At 35.2% G+C, this 18,618-nt stretch overlaps 1 protein-coding gene across 2 annotated transcripts in view; it reads right to left on the reverse strand.

Moving 5' to 3' along the window:
- Focad (focadhesin) overlaps positions 1 to 18,618 on the reverse strand; it is a 268,590-nt gene that overhangs the window by 83,690 nt on the left and 166,282 nt on the right. For both annotated transcript variants that reach the window (XM_033757649.1, XM_033757648.1), the window contains exons 19-20: positions 18,406 to 18,591; positions 14,030 to 14,151 (exon numbers count right to left, since the gene is read on the reverse strand). In XM_033757649.1, the coding sequence (XP_033613540.1) occupies positions 14,030 to 14,151; positions 18,406 to 18,591 (308 nt within the window). The remainder of the gene's footprint in view (positions 1 to 14,029; positions 14,152 to 18,405; positions 18,592 to 18,618) is intronic.

An 18,618-nucleotide genomic window follows, 5' to 3' on the forward strand; every position in this document is an offset into this window, starting at 1 on the left:
ACTGAGGAAAAAATTTCTGAGCTTGAGGATAACTCACTAGAAGCCTCTAAAACTGAAAAACAAAAAGGAAAAAGATTCCAAAAAAGAAACACAAAACAGAACGTTCAAGAACTGTGGAGCAGGCAAAAAAGGTATAACATATATACAGTGGGAATTCCAGAAGAGGAGAGAATGGAACAAAAATATTTGAAATGATACATAATGACTGAGAAATTTCCCTAAATGAATAACAAACATCAAATCACAGATATAGGGAACTCAGACAATGCCAAACAGGATAAATGTCCCACAAGCTATATGTGAATGTTACATCTGAATTATACAAAATCAAAGATAAAGAAAAAAATCTGAAACAAGCCAAGAAAAAAACTATATTGCCTACAGAGAAGAGAATGCAATAACTGCATCCAACTTCTTCTAAGAAACCACAAAAGCAAGCAAGAAGAGAGTATAGTAAGATACATAAAGCACTGAAGTAACAAGCTACCAATTTACACTTCTGTACTCTGTGAATAATCCTTCAAAAGTGAAGGAAAAATACTTTCTTGAACAAATAAAGCTTGACAGAATTTGAAGCCAGTAAACCTACACTCAGGAAAAGTTAAGACTTTTTAAAGAGAGAAAGAAAATTATACAGAGTAAAAACAGATATAAAGCAAAGAAGAACATTAGAAAAGGAATAAGAAAGGTGAAATAAACACTTGTTAACTGATCTCTAACAGCTAATAGTTTGTTCAAAATAATAACAGTAATGAATTTCATTATATATGCCTATGAGTAAGTGAAATGAATGAGAAAATGATACAAAGGACGGAAGAGAGGAATTAGAATGGTTTAAAATTACAAGGTGCTTGCACTACGTATGAACTGGTCTAGTGTCATTTGCAAGTGAAATCGGATTAGTTGTAAATATATGTTACAATCACTAAGGCAAACACTAAAAAGAGAAACAAAACTGGTAAGCACACTAAAGAGAGAAGATGGAATCATATAATTTTCAACCAAAACCACAAAAAAGAAAAGAGTGGAAGACAAAATTAAGAACAAAAACCAAGATCAACAAATGAAAAACAATTTAAATATGTTAGGTATCAATCAAATATCACTAATCATTTTGAAAGTAAATTGTCTATTTGAAGCATGAAAAGGCAATCGGAGAACAAGGAACTCAACTATATGTCATCTAAAAGAAGCCCATTTTAAATATAGATTAAAAGTAAATAAATAAAGATACCACACTATCACTAATTTAAGAAATTAAAATTCTGTGTTTTTATCTCAGAGCACATTTCACAGCAAGAAAAGTTATCAGGAACTAAAACAGGCCTATTTTCCAAGAAGGTATAATAGTTTTTAAAGTGTGTATGCCTAATAACAAAGCATCAAAATATGTGAGGGGAAAAAAACCATAGAATAGACAAATCCACTGTTACACTTAGAGGCTTTAGTACCTCCTCCTGTATTAGATGCACAAATCCAGCAAAAAAAAAGGACACAGTTGAACTCAGTAACACCAATCAACTGGACATAACTGTCGTTTTTTCAAGTAACAGCACAATACACGTTCTTCTCAATCACACATGAGATCTCCTTGACAGACCACATTCTGGCCCATGTAATGCACTCAAATGTAAAAGACTATAAATCATATAATGTTTGCTCCCACACCACAATGAAATTTAACTAGAAATCAGCAAGAAAAAAAAAATCAAGCTGGATCATCCTCAAATACTGGAGATTAAATAGATAAATTATTTAAAATAACGAACCAAGGGCCAGGGATTTACAGTGGTTCCGGGGTCTGCCTCGGAAGCCCAAGGGCCTGAGTTCGATCCCTAGTACCAAAGAAAAAAATCTGAAAAATTTTGAAAAATTCTGAAATAAAAATGTAAATGGAACTTATGAAAATTTGTGGGATTTAGCAAGTATTTCTTAGAGAGAAATTCAGAACACTGAATGCATACTTTCGAAAAGAAAGATTTAAAACACATCACCTAAGCTTCCAATTTATGAATGGGGAAAAATAAGAGCTATTTAATCCAAAATAATAACAAGAAAAAAAAAGAAATAAAAATTAGAGCAGAAATTGCCGGGCATGGTGGCGCACCCCTGTAATCTCAGCACTTGGGAGGCTGAGGCAGGAGGATCGCTGTGAGTTCGAGACCAGCCTGGGCTACACAGTGAGTTCCAGGGCAGTCTGAACTACATAGTGAGACCCTGTCTCAAAAGACAAAAACTAAGGAAAACAACTTTCCCAAACAGAAAGCAGTAGTTTGAAAGATGTTTACTGAATATCACTAAGCATAATGGGAAAAATCACACTGATTCTTTATGGTCTTTTTCAGAAAAGAGTAACAGAGACCTCCGAACACATTTCAAAGTGCCAGCATTACCTCAAATCCAAAACTAGACATAGATATTGGCAAGAAAAGAAAACCACAGGTCAGTATCTCTTATGAACACAGATGCAAAGTCTTCAGTGAACAAAATGAATCCAGTAAGGTAAAAAAGAATTATACATCACAATCAGGTAGTATTTATCCCAGTTATGGAAAACTGGATTGAAATTAATTATATACAAAATTAATGTATAACCCCTATGATCAACTAAAGAAAATACTCTTATAGCAATAAATTCAAGAAAAGCATTTGATAAAACCCAACACCTACTGATGATGAAACTCTTAGTAAACTACGTTTATCAAGGTTGATCCTTAACTTCATAAAGAAATCTACAAAAATTTCACAGCCACTATTATATTTAATGGTAAGAAACTATAAGCTTTTCCTCTAAGATCAAGAACAAGGTAAAGATATCTCACTCTCATCATTCCTTTTCAAAATCACACTTTTAAGTCCCACTGATATAATAAGACAAAAAGAGAAAATAAAATGTACACCAAAGAGAAGAAAGAAAGTTGTCTCTGTTCATAGATGACATGAGCATAAATACATAAAAGTTTTTAAATAACCCCAAACCTCTAGAATAAGCGATTATAGCAAGATTGCAGAACACAAAGTTAATAAGCAAAAATCAATCACTTACTTACATATATCAGCAATGAAACATCAAACAATGAAATTTAAAACATAATACCACTTACTGTAATATCTTCCCCAAAATGAAACACTTAGAATAAACCTATGAAAATACATACAAGACCTATGTAAGAAATGCTACAAAACTCTAAAAGAAATCCACAATCAAATAAAAAGAGAGATACTCCATGTTCCTAGATCGTAACATTCAAGGTTGTCAAAGTAATAGTTCTTCTCAATTTGACCTACAGATTCAGGGCAATTCCAATAAAACCACATTCATAGCATGTAATCCATCAATTACGCTCCGTGGTATTTATCTAAAAGAACTGAAAACCACTGTCACATAAAAACCTGCACACTAATTTTTAAAGTAGTTTTATTCATGTTTGCTAAAACTTGGAAGCAACCAATATGTCTTTCAGTAGGTAAATGAATAACTGTGGAACTTCTAGAAAGTGGAATATTATACAGCACTAGAAAGAAATGAGCTATCAAGCCATGAAGAGACAGCGAAAACTTACAAGCATGGCTTTTAAACATGGCTAAGTGAAATGAGCCAATCTAAAAAATATAAAATACTATATGCTTCCAATAATATGACATTCTGTAAAAGACAAAAGCTATGGGGGGTGGGGAGAAGAACAGGAGAAAACAGGATTTTTCAGGGCAGTGAAACTACCTTGAGTAACACTACAATGGTGAGCTCACGCCATTATGCATTTGCTCAAACCTACAGAATGTTCAGCACCAAAAGTGAATCCCAAAGTAAAATATGAAATTTATGATCATAAATGATATGTCAATACAGGTTCATCTGTTGTAACAAATGTACCATTCTGGGAGGCAGACAGATGGAGGAGTATATGGCAATGCTCTGAATTTTACGCTCAATTTTGTTGTGGATATAAAACTGCTTTCAGAAATAAAGTCTATTAAAATATGAATAATAAAGTATGTCTGCATTCAAATCTCTATTAGCCATTTATTCACTCACTCTCCTGTATTTGTAGCCACAGAAAGGCTATAGAGCACCTTCAATAGTTCAGCTGGTAGAGGTTGTGGCTGAGAGCTGCAGAAAATCCTACAAAGCTGTATTCTTTGGGGAAGAGAAAAGGGGAGGTGTGGTTAAACCATATAAATGCAACAACAAAAGAAAGTAAACGAAGACATGTTCAAATGACACTATGATCTCAACAGTTATAGTTACACCATCACTTAACAACTCAGATAAGAGATGTGTCCTGAGAAATACTGTCATTAGGCGATTTTGTCATGGGAGTAAGACAGAAGGTATTTACACAAAATGAAGATGGCTGTAACATCACTAGGCAGTACAATTTTATAGGACCACAGTTTGTGTGACCCATTGTGTAGAAAAATGTCTTTATGTGCTACATGACTATTACATTTACCTCCATTTCTGGAAAATGAAAACTCTCCCATTAAAAGTACTTATGAAGTATAAAACACATCCAAGATTAAAATAATTAATTCAACAAACATTTATTGAATCCCTACCATATGCTAGGAATTCTAGGCTTCAGAGCTACACATGAAAAAGAGAAACTCATTGATTTCCTGGAGTTTGTACGTTAACAAACACAGGCACTAGCAAAGATGTATATAATATGCTGCTCAAATCCTCCCTTCAGGATCAGTAGGTCAAGGCAGACAAAGATAGAAGGAAAGAATAGTTTCACAGACATTTAAATACATAGAATTCAGTTGCGAACATTCCTACAAAGAAACCAGGCCCACACAGCTTCACTAGAAAGTTCTATGAAAGTTTAAGAAAATTAGTAAGAATTCTTTATAAAATTTCAGGAAATAGAGGAGAAGGTAACACTATCCAACTCACTTTACAAGGGTAACATTAACCTGATAACACAACCAGGCAAAGATATTATCAGAAAACTACAGAATGGCATCTCCCATGAGAACAGATGCAAAAGTCCTTGACAAAATATTAGCAAGTCAAATGCAGTGATATATAAATAGGATGGAACATTATGATCAAGTGGCATTTATCCCTGGAATATAAAGTTGGTTTGCATTAAAAAAATCAATCAAAATAATTCATAATATCTCAACAGATGCAGAAAAGGTCTATTTGTGATGAAAATTCTCAGTAATTTAAGATTGAAGAAAATGTTCTCAACCTGACAAAAGACAGCTACAAGAAATCTCTACCCTAACATCATACTAAATGGAGAAATACTGAATGTTTTCCCCTAGTACTGTGAATAAAACAAGAATCTCCATTCTTGCCAGTACTATTCAACAATGTATTAGAGGCACTAGACAGGACAATCAGGCACTGAAACAGGAAGGAACGGCATGCAATAAGAAATCAATTAGAACCTTCCTCATTCATAAGGCATTATAATAAAAACAAAAATCATCTACAGAAGGGCTACAAGAGTTTCTAAGTGAGTTTAATAAGGTCACAGTAGAAAATGTGTATACATACTACCAATAAAGAGCTACAAATTAACCCCATCCTGATGTAACTGCAATAAAACACTTATCAGTTCACTGGTGGACCCCTGCATTGCCAGGTATTTGGGAAGCTGAGGCAGAAAGATCACAAATTCAAGGTAAGCCTCGAGACCCTCTAAAAATAAAAATTGTAAAAGGTGTGGCTCAGTAGTGAAGAACTCATCTAGAATATGTGAGGCCCTGAGTGCAAGCCCCAGTACAGGGGAAATGTAATATTTATGCTATTTAATAAAATGTGTCCAGGATGTAGACTATGAAAACAACTAAATATCTGTAATTTAAGGGAAAATATACCTTGTTCTTGGAATATGGATTCAATATTACTACAATGTCAATTCTCTCCCAAGCTAATCACAAATCTATAGAATATTTACAATCAAAATCACAGCATCTTTTGTGTGTATGTGCATGACTATTAAAAGCTGATTTAAATTTTTTATGTAGAAAAGAAAGGGTCTAGGATAGTGAGTACTTTTTTAATGGAACAAAATTAGAGAGTGCATGGGGAGGAGGGGGTGAAGGGAGGGCACAGACAAGGGGAAAAAAAAGAGAACCAAGACCTGTCATGTAAAGGTGCACCATCCCAATAATGAACGTAATTATACTGTATACCTTAAATGTACCAATAAACTCAATGAAAGGAAAACATAAAATAAAATGAAGACCAAAATTTAAAAAAAACACACAAAATTAGACAGTGCATACTATAGTTCATAGTGCTATAGTAAGATGATAGTACGCTATGTGGATTTGGTGAAAGTGAGGACATGCAGACCAATGCAACACAACTGAGTGCAGAAACAGACCCACCTAGATCGCTCCAGCGACCAGGAGGTAGTCTGGGCCCCGATCCACCCTGGGAAAGAGAGCCACGCCTTCTCCCGCCCCAGCTGCCATCGCTCCAGTGCCAGGAAGGTAGCCACGCGGGCACCCCTGAACCCCCATAACTCCCCTTATACCCCCCCGTGCACTCTCAGACCCCCCCGACTGTGCCAGTCTTTGCACCCACTCTGCAGAGGCAGAGGTGGTCATCAAGGGTATTTTTCTGAGTTCCCAACTTTGAACATCTTTAAAGAAAGGGCATGGGAAACCTTTAGTAGAACGGTGTGGAGTTCAACCATTCAGAAGGTTGGGAAATTCAATCTGGGCCTTGCAGCCCAAGGTCAGTCAGTGTCATGGGGTTCAGCTATCAACTAACTGAGATCAGGGGTCTTGCATCCTCCCTCTGTCTGAGCCATTAAATGGTAAATACACTATATGGAAATTTTGTTCACTGCAGACATGTTCTGGACTGCTTCTTCATTTCAATTTAATTCAAATGATTAAGGGTGATAGACTAGTGACTACCACAGGTGGTCAGTTTCCAACTTGTGCTTGATCTTAATGTGTTTCTGATTGTATCAATGGGGTAAAGCATTGCGGTTGATTTGATGAGCTGTTTCTCTGATGTTATGAAGATGAGAATGCCTGTGGGTCGTTAAGAGACACAGAAGCTAGGGCGCAACTATGTCAGGAAGATTTGGGTGATAACCCAGAGATTAAACCAAGGACAGCCCAACAACAAAAATAAAAATGAGAAAACACTTAAGCAAGACACAAGGACAGACATCCAGTTCACCAATGGCAAGCAGTAGTGCAAATGAGGAGGAAAAGGCCAATAGTAAACCACCAGGACACCCTGAACTCAAAGCACAGGAAGTAACAAAACAGATCAATTGGGTTCTAGAAAAATTCAAAACAGAAATAATTTCCCAGATAACCATAGAGATACTAAGCAAAATGGATACCGTGATTCGAGACTCTAGAGCAGAAACTGACAAAAAAATAGATGAGCTCAGGACCATGATAGAAGCCATGAAGGCCCAGCATAAGAAAGAAATGGAAAAAATAAATGCCCAACATAGGAAAGAAATGGAATCCATAAAACAGATTCAAACAGATATCCAGAAGATTAAAAGCTCTATTGAAAGCTTACACAACAGAATAAAAGAATGCAAAGACAGACTCTCAGATATAGAAGATAAGATTGCAGTCAGTGACCATGAAAAGAGAGGTCTCTTAAAAACAGTAAGAGATCATGAGAAATCAATCCAACAACTCCTAGGTGATGCAAAGAATAACCTAAGACTGATAGGAATACATGAAGTAGAAGGAGAAAATACAAATGACTTTAAAAAGCTGTTTGCAGAATTAATGACAAAACTTCCCAAACAGAGGGGAAGAATTTGACATTCAGATAACTGAGGCATATAGGACCCCAACTAGCTACAATCAAAAAAAATCTACACCTAGACATATAATAATCAAGATCCCAGAAAACCAAAAGAAGAATATAATACTACAAGCAATAAGAGAAAAGAAACAAATCACATGCAAAGGAAAGCCCATCAGAATCACAAAAGACTTTTCAACACAAACCCTTGGGGCAAGGACAGCCTGGAATGAGATTTCAAGTACTAAAAGAGAACAACCTCCAACCTAGAATGATGTATCCTGCAAAACTCTCTTTCAGAATGAATGGGGAAATAAGACACTTTCATGACAAAGAACACCTGAGAAACTACATGAATACCAATTCAGCACTACAAGCAATTCTAAACAAGATCCTAGAAAAAGACAATGAAGACAACACCACCATGAGGCCCAACAGAGCAAATCAAATAGGCAAGGCAAGAAACTAAAAGGAGAAGGTGAAAAAGTAAAAAGAGTCAACAAAAGGCCAATAACATGTCAATAACAAGGCAGTACATATCAGTTATAATCATCAATGTCAATGGCCTCAACTCACCAATCAAGAGAAATAGACTGGCAAAATGGAAAAAGAAGCAAAATCCAACAGTATGTGGTATACAAGAAACACACCTAGTGCAAAAAGAAGCCCACAGACTGAAAGTGAAAGGATAGAAAACAATTCTCCATGTGACAGGAGCCCAGAAAAAAACAGGGGTAGCAATCATATTTGCAGACAAAGTAAATTTCAAACCAAAACTGATTCTAGTATTATTGATGTAGGATGGTACTGCATCATACCTCTATGAATGTAAAATATCTTGTACGTGCTTTATGATACATAGTAGTGACCATGCTTTATCAGAGCTATAGTTAATGATGTTATTCTAGAATGTTCCCTTTCCAGATGATGATTAAGATGCTAATAAAAAAAATGGTGCCAGGTACCACAACAGCAACAGAACTTTGCTGTTTTCTGGATATTATTCTTTTCTTTGTTTGTTTTTTTTTAATGGAATATGCTGAATGTCTATAATTTTGTTCAGATGACTGCAGAACCTGGAAAAGCTGTTGCTGCTATCGATGCATAACATACTGTTATTAGTCTCTTCATATATATATATATATATAAATTGAATTTTGGGAAACTTTAACGGTGCTGTCAACTTTGGAAAAAGTTATCCCAATTTACTGTGTTGAGTTGGCATTGTACAGAAATGGACAGCCATATTGGTCTAGAAATGTTAATTTTTTTATTTTTATTTTTCCATTTGCACAGGGGAAACGCATTGTACTAAATATGTAAGGTCATATGTACGTGGGTTTGATTACAGAAACTAATAAAGTATTCTCTAAATAATGAAAAAAAGAGTAAGATAAGACTACAAGAGCAAGAAGCAATTTAAATATGTTAAGGGACCATTTTCATCTTCAGAATTAAGGATTGTTTTAATTTTATATCATTGCCTTTTCTCTTTTACTTTCCTTTTTAGTTTGTTTTAGGATTCCCTAAAATTTTTAATGGTCATACAGAGATTTCTTTAACTGAAATACCGAATAGTTTTTCTGGTGTGGAAAACTATAATAGTACACAGGATCCTAATGAGATAATGAATAATGTAAATAGGAAGTAAAGGGTAAAGGTGTAGGGAAAGTGGGAAGGGTAGGGGAAAGGTAATAAGGGAGAGGAAAAAAATACGAGAAACTGAAAAAATGCAAATAAAGTTTTTGTAAATGGGGAGGGGAGGAGGAGGTGAAGGGAGGGCAGGGACAAGGGGAAAAAATGAGAATCAAGACCTATTATGTAAAGGTACAAGATCCCAATGATGAATGTAACTATATTGTATACCTAGATTGCACCAATAAACTCAATAAAAAGAAGAAAAAATGTTAAAAAAAATGAAATAGACCCACCTATACACAGGCAAATGGTTTTAAATACTTAGGAAATTTAGTCAAGAAAGGATAGTATTTTCTACAAATATAATTTATATCTAACACAAATATTAACTCAAATGGAACACAGGCTAAAATGCAAGCCTTAAAAAATGTAAAACTTCTACAAGAAAGGGCTTGGGATTTAGCTCAGTGGTTTCAGCACCTGCCTTGTAAGCACAAGGTCCTGAGTTTGATCTCCGGTACCCCGCCCCCAAAAAAGTGTTAAAACTTCTACAAGAAAACATAGACCACCTGTTATGGCTTGTGTCCAGATGTCCACCCAAAGCCTCAAGCAGTCATGAAGGGGCCTATTCTGAGGTGGCTAGCTCTAGAGTGTGAGGTGCTGGGATCAAGGGTATGTGATTACTAAATCAGTACACTGAATGGCTTCGCATAGCTCTTGCTAGGATTAAGGGTATGAGTGCTATGCCCGCCCAAGGGCAGGTATCCCGCATAAAATATAGGGGACAGAAAGAGGGCTAATGTGCTCTCGCCTGCCTGCTTGTCATGGACTATTTTTCTTTTACAACGCCCCTCTGCTATGCTACCCTTCCTTGGAGCCAGCCGACTAGGGACTGAAACTTCTAAACTGTGAGCCAAATAAAACTTTCCTCCTTGAATTTTGGGTACCTGGTATTTTGTCTCAGCAACAAGAGAAAGGTAACTAAAACACCACCCTTAAACGGGTTAACTGATGAGCAGCTAATCATGATATATCCATATAAGAGAAGAACACTATGCTGCCATAAAAAGAAATGAAACACTGACACATGCTACAACATAGACAAATCTTGCTCAAAACACTCACGTGTATTATGAACAGATAATAAGATGGCCAAAATTATTAATCATTTATAAATACCCAAAAAGAAACCATTAATAAAACCCAAAAGGGAAACCACTATTCACATGCAGCTATAAGAATAGCCACATTTTAAAACACATATCAAGCATTGGTAGGCAATTCGAGCAACTAAAGCTCTTGTGCTTTACAGGGGCAATGAAAATGAGATGGCCACTAGGGAAACAGTTGCCTAGTTTATACATACATACATACATATACATATACATATACATATATATATATATATATATATATACACACACACACACACATACACATATATACATACATACACACCTAAATGTGCACTTACCACATAGCCTAGCAATTACACTCTTAGGTATTATTTAAAAGAAATGAAAACCAATATCCACACATAAACCTTTATGAGTACGTTTATAGTACCAGCTTTATTCATAATTACCCAAAACAGGGAAAACGTCAAGGATCTATCAAATAGTCATTTAGAAAAAAAAAAAAATTGAAATTCTTGAGAAAGACTAAAATAAAAAAAGACATAATATAATAGTGGTGGGAACCAAAGCAGAGTTGAAGAAATTTCATCACAAAAATACCCAGTGGACTGAAACAAAAGAAGAGCTAGAAGCAAGGAGAAGAGTTCAGAGCTATTAACCTTGAAAAGATCCAAAGGCAGTTTTTAAAATGTTCTCTGAGTGACTAGGGAAGAGTATCCTCCCTTATTTGCAGTTTTACTTTGCATGGCTTAAATTACCCACAGTTAATTATAGTCTAAAAATATAAAGTAGAAAATTTCAGAAACAAAGTTCATAAGTTTTAAACTGCACACTGAGTAGCCTTTTGAAATTTTGTGTCATTGCATTTCAAAATGAATCATCCCTTCACCCAGAATGTTCACAATGCACATAATTCCATCCCCTTAGTCACTGTGTATCCTACTTCAGGTTATCAGATCATTTGTCATGATCTTGCAATGCTTGTGCTCAAGTAATTCTTGTTTACTTGATAGCAGCCCCAGTGCATCAAACTGGTGATACTAGCAATTTGGATAAGCCAAAGAGAAGCTGTAAGTGGGAAAGTGAGACTCAACTAATAAGAAAAAACTGTAAAATAAGGTTGCTAAACTGTACAGTAAAAACAAATGTGCCATGAAATTGTGAAAAAGAAAAAATAAATCCAGGGGCCAGGGATTTAGCTCAGTGATTCTACCACCTGCCTCACAACCTCAAGGTCCCAAGTTCGATTCCCTGCACCAAAAATTAATCAATCAATCAATCTGGTTTTGCTGTCATATGTGAATCTGCAAAAGTTAGAGCCACACTACATGAAAAATTTGTAGTTAAGATGGAAAGGGTATTACTATATAGTGTTCAGTACTATTCATGGTTTTAGGCACACACTGAGGGCCTCAGAACATATCCCTCTCAAATAAGAGAAGACCACTGTAAAAGGTACTTTAAGCACTCTAGAGCCTCATTCCTACGTTCATTTTCCAGGCTCCTCTACTCCCTATCTGATGAAGTTCACAAAATTAATGAGGTCTACTCAGAGCATTAGTGCAAAGATTTACATAAATATGCAGGTACTCCTCAGTAACAATTATTAGACAACATCCGGATGAATTTAAATGCATGGAACTCACTTAACCAACAACACTACAGCTTCACTACACAGTACATTATGGGTGGTTGACTCTCACCATCACATGGCAGTTCACTGCCTGCCACAGCCAAGCATCAAAAGAAAGTATCATACTGTATTTTTCTAGCCCAGGAAAAAATCCAAATTCAAAGTATAGTTTCTACTAAATCTATGTCACTTGTATATCAGTGTAAATTTTTTAAAAATTATAGAGAGAAACATCTTAAGCCAGGGAATACCTGTATGTATAACAACTTTAAAGGTGTGTAAGCTGATTCTAAACTGTTACTACAATTGCTACTCTTATTAATCAGTTCTTAAACTCATATTAGCTTTTGTCATAGTTTGAGGCTGTACACCTGATTCCCTTTATGCCTTTTTACAAAAAACAAACACAGATGAACTTAAGTATGCACAAGACAGAGTCTGAACTAAAATCCTGTAGTAGTTTTGGCAGAATTCTGTTCAATATGTCTTCTAGTTGACTCCAAAAATAATGATCTTATTTTCTCATCTCTCTGAAATTCTAGGCCTATTACAACAGAAGATTCAAGTACTTTAAACCTAAGACTTTCCTTTGCTGAAGTCTAGGGCACACCTTAGAAATTCTGATACCACTATCTCAGATATGTTCTGCTATTCCTCACTACAACATTTTGTCTTGAGTCTGTTCTGATGGTGACCTTTAAAATCATCTTTAAAACTTTGAATGGTTGTCCTCAAATACCTAAGTGCACAGCTGAAAAACACAAAAAGGCACAAAATCTCTCCCTTTACCATGTCAACTAATGATTTGCCAGGGAAAATAAATGTAGAAATCACCTGTTTCCCCATTTTATAAAATAAAATCTGTCTTCTTCCAAAAGAAACATCACTCTTCCAACACCTTCCTTTCCCAGTTATTACTCAAAAAGGTCCTACACCAAATACCTACACTAAATATAGGAAAGGAAAATAGATGGTATAGGATAAAGAGAGTCTTTAAAAGCCCTTTGGACCTCACTATATCCTTAAACGGGTGGCAACTGATATAATACAGAACACAGCAAACAAATTAGTGATACTTGGTTTTATCAATAATACATCAAAGCATAAAACTTTGTATAGATATATTTTAGCTATATTATTTTAATATCAAACCCTTTACAATTTTATATTTTCATTTTAAACTTATATTTTCATATATGATCTACTGTATGAATTATATATTTTTGCTGTTATATTTTGTTATTTATTCATACATTTTAACTTATATAAACCTGAATGTGTCATGAAATTTTTTAAACACAAAAAAATACACATTTCTCCAGTACTTTCCAGCTTCCCTCTTATCCCTGGTTTTGCTATCATCTGCAATGATCAAATTTCATGCAAGTTGTTTAGCAACATCAAATAACTTTACCTTTAAAAGGGTAGGTGGAAAGAAAACTAAAAACTAAACCAAGAACTTATTTTAAAATACATTATTATTTACTGATAGTCCTACTCACAAAACATAAATATTGGTGCCCTACATACAAAGGATTAAAATTAAGGAACAGTACGTTGGCTAATTTGATCATCTTTAAAAACAATTTTTAGTGGGGCATGATGACATATGGTAATCCCAGCACTCGGGAGGCCAAGGCAGTCGGACTGCTGTGAGTTCCAAGTCAGCCTGGACTACATTACATAGGACAGTCTGAACTACATAGGGAGATCCTGACCCCAAAAAACACAACAAAACTAAATAAGCAACTTAATTAGTCATGGTATAGGAAACATTTTTTTTCCAACTTCATACGTGTACAGTGAAGGAGAGAGACATTAACATACACAAAAAGAAAAGGCTGCTGGGGAGGGTGGCAAGGCACCTACCTCATGTACAAGAGCAAGGGACATCTGCTTGAAACTTCGCCCCCTACTGGCCATCAGTCGATGCAGTGGTTTGCCATCTTTACTGTGATACATGGCAACATCATAGCAAAATAGCATACCGCCTTTATTTAAAAAAAGAAATTCACAAAAACATTTATTATGGAGAAACCTAACTGAAGTACCGGGCTATAGATCTAATAAAAATTTAATAAGATCTCTTGCTAAACAAATTATGATACTTGACTACTGCTAAGGAAAGATATAAAAAACCAACATATAAACTAGGCATGATGGCACATGCCTGTAACCCCAGCACACTGGGAAGTTAAGAGAGGAGGATCACAAATTCAAGCCTAGGCTGTGCAAATTAATAAGTTACCAAGAACTGTCTCAAAATGTACAAAAGGAGGCAGGTGGGCAGGACCTTGGTTCAATCTCAGTACCAAAAATAATAAAAAGTTAGCTTTAAAATTTCATGTACTTACAAGTTATTTACATGTAAAAAATGTAGGTATAAACATTTATAAATAAGTGAACAAATTTACAATGCCTAATTTTAAATTTTGTAAACTACTGGTTCTAGAGATTCTATTAAGCTTTTTTCCTAATATTAACGTCAATTAAAAAGGAACACAGGCACATATTAACCTCTGTAAATTCTTGATAACGTGATATCCCTTAAACCCACAACTAGACGAGCTTTCCCTCCTACCCACACTCTTCATTTCTGCCCTTCCCACTGGGCAATAGCTCCCCACTGAACTTCCAGACGCAGCAGCCCTAGTGCCGATCAAAAGGGAAGCATAACTTCTAGCAATCATTTTGCACATTTAACTCTCATATCTAATTTCTTTCACTAAGTCTAAATGTGAGGCTCATTCATGCTGTAATTAGCAGTTGTAGTATATTCGGTCTCTGTAATATTCCATCTCATGAATGCTCCATATATATTTACCCATTTTACTGGCAACACACATTTAGACACCTTCCAAGAGCTACTCAAATCATACAGTTCTTTATGATTAGTATTGCTATTGTGGCTGCGTTTGGGCTTATCCCTAAGAATAAAGTAACTGAGCAAAAGGGCATGAATTTGTTCAGGACCAGTTTTTCAAAGTGCTACATGAACTGACATTGCCAAAAGCAGTTCTGGTTGCTCCACAAACTCACCAAAAGAAACTCTAGAAATGTGTATGTTCCTTAATGTAAGATAATGTAGTATTTCAATATAATCTATTCACAGCCTCCCATATACTTTAAATAATCTCTGCACTACTTATAATGGCAATGTAAATGATATATAAATAGTTGCTACACTGATTGCTTAAGGATTAATGATGAAGAAGGCAAAGACTGTACATGTTTAATATACTTTAAAAAATTTTTGCAATCTCTGGTGTGTTGAAATGACAGATGTGGAATCCATGGACAGAAAAGTATCAAATACAGAGTGGGAATACAATGGTATCTTACTGTAGTTTTACCTTTTTTTTATGTTAAAGTAGTTGACCATCATTGCATATGTTCACTGGATATTTGATTCCACTCCTTTTGACGTGTTTCTTTAAACTATTCTGTTTTTCTATTGAGGATCTCTTTCTCATTGATTTCCAGTTTTTTTATAAATAGCTTCTAGTTACAAGTCCTTCATCATGATATGTATTAAAACATTTGATGAAGGAATCATAACCAGAATCTCTCTAAATGATTGCACTTTGTACTGCGCATTTTATTCTGTCCATTAACGTTTTCACTTATACATATTCTTGACTTAATATCTTTTTAAAATTACAACTTTTAAATCTAGTGACCTCACAGATGTGTCAGTTTCTGAACATTTGTATACTTACATTGGTCAATTTGTCTACACTTGTACCAACACTACATTGTCAATTATTTTGAATTTATAACAGGACTTGATCTCTAGTAATGTATATCTGTATTGCTGTTCTCCAAGATGGTCTTGGTTATTCTTGGCCTTTTTCATTTCCATACAAATTTTCAAATCTGTCAGTTTCCAAAAATGTACTGGTACACTGATTGGGAATGAGTTCAGTCTATATATTAATGTGAGGAGAAGTTAAAGTTTTATAATATGCCATTTTATAATCTATAAGCATGACATACTACTCCATTTATTAAAATTTCTTTTTCTCAATATTTTGTACTTCCAATATACAGGGTATAAACTGGTTTTGGGGTACATATTTTTTGATGCTATTATAGTTTTAAATTTTATTATTTATAGTATATAAAAAATACAACTGATTTTTGTATGGTAACCTTTATATATATGCAGTAACCCTGCCTGAATTTATTAATCCCAGTAGTTAATTTATACAAACTTACGGATTTTCCATATATATAATCATTTCATCGATAAATAAAGGCTGTTTTATCTCTTCCCTTTTAATCCTCTGACTTTTCTTTTTCCTATTGTACTACCTACGGCCTCCACTACAAACCTGAATAATGATGCCAGTAAGCATATAAATTATTTTAACAGTATAAGGGAGTAAAGGTGTCAGTGTTTCAGTAGTAAGTACAAATATGTTACAGCAGAAGGTTAGTAGAATAAAGTGTTCCTCTATTCATAGTTTAATGACAGTCTTCTTGGCTCTCATGAAACACACTTTTACAACTCTATAAAGATTGTACTTCATTAATGAATTATATTTATTTTCAAATAATAAGTTAACTGTGTTTCTTATGTATTATCCTTTACATGTATTGCATAATTCAATTTTTTTTTTTTTTGAGACATAGTCTCTGTGTATAGCCCAGGCTGGCCTTGAATTTGCAGGGATCCTCCTCCTTTCGTCTCCCAGGTGCTGGGACTAGAAGTGAGCACCATCATACCGGCTTGCTTAATTCAATTTTTTAATTCAGATTTTCCCATATACGTTCACAGAAAACACTGATGAATAATATTCCCTTCCTATAAAGTACTTCTCCAATTTTGGAAATTTGTTAAAGTTGATGATCTTTCATATGATCATTTTGGGAAAACTTTCATGCACAGTTAAAAAGAATATGAATTCTATTATTATAAAGTACAATATTATGTGTATCAATAAATTTATTCAGAGTATTACACAGATGTTTTGTAGATTTACTGAATTTTTTGTCTAACTGCTCTGCTACCTATTGAAAGATATTTTAATGATTCCACTGTTATTGTGGGTTTCTCTATTTCCTTTTCTAGTTCTGCTCACATATCTATATGTGTATCGATACCTATACCTACAGATGTTGTATCATTTCGTGCACACAAACTAGAACTGAGGTATTTCCAAGTGGAGTGACTTCATCTCCATGAAACATCTCCCTCACTTCTAGCTTTTATAACATGTGGTACGTCCTCACTGTGTGCTGGACAGTGAAGCTGAAAACGATGTTATTCACCAGCGAATATTCTTCCTTCTGGTAGGCAGGCCCACTGAAGAACTGATCATCTCAACCTAATCAGGTTGGGCTGGACTGCAGTTCCCCTACATCTCATCTACATCTGAATTACTTCCTTGCCTAGGGCCTGTCTCCTCCTCTGTCCTGACCTCTGGACTTGTAGTCTTTCCTCAATCCAAAAAGAGTACAGAAGATTCCTCTGTCCCAGAAGTTCTCAGTTTAGCTCTTTAACCTCCCAACAAATAAATCTTTAAAATGTAGCAAACAGCTTAAGGAAAAAACAAGTTCTGTGTTTGAGGTGCATCAAGATCCTCAGCAACATGTCAAGATCTTCGCTGGTTTCCACACCTCCTTGCCAGCCCCTGGCAAAGGTGGAATCTGAATGCTCAAATCCACCTACAGCCAGAATTAGTAAATACACCCAGGTGAGGGCAGCTGTAGACATTCATGCTCAATTTACCACTCTAAATCTTTCAGCTCTCATATGCTTGTTTCCAGGCCCATTATCCTAGCTAGTCATTGTTTCCTAAGCACCACACAACCTAAAACTCAAGGAGATTGCGCTTTACCTTTCAAAAGCTTTTTACCTAGTTGTTTAGATTTGTGCAAGATAAAAATTCACAATCGTGTTATAAGAAAAATCTAACTTATCTATGCAGTCACTAAATCTCTACTGGTTTCTCTTCCCTCCAACAGGACCAGACATGAGCCTGGAACAAACCTCCCATCCTAACCCACAATCCAAATCAGTAAATATCCTATGGGAAAAAACTTCTCAAATATTTAGTCCACTCAAGAAATTTAGCCCATCTATTTGTCTTTGTTTCTACAGTTCTCTAATGCCTTCTAAAATATGATTATTTATTTTACAATTTACCCAGTCTTGCCAAGACCTACTCCACCCTACTTGGAAATGAAGTTTAAATCATAACATTAAAACCCTATAACATGATACTGTGCACTGTTCTTACCTGCAAGGCCAGGTTTCAATCCTGGTTGTTTATTTGTTTCATACATCTTCAATATAAAATTGGGGATGCCCGCTACAGTCTTTCCTTGGTCTGCACGGACACCCCCTTTTAATGCAGAGTGATATATCCCCCGGGGCATATTCATCATTTCTTGCTTCACAAGTGAAGTAAAAAATCCCTCCAAAGCTGAAAAAAAAGACAAAAGGAAATGCA

The sequence above is a fragment of the Fukomys damarensis genome, unplaced genomic scaffold (genome assembly GCF_012274545.1).
Source record: "Fukomys damarensis isolate Sample0158 unplaced genomic scaffold, DMR_v1.0_HiC HiC_scaffold_31, whole genome shotgun sequence".
Taxonomy (NCBI): Eukaryota; Metazoa; Chordata; class Mammalia; order Rodentia; family Bathyergidae; genus Fukomys; species Fukomys damarensis.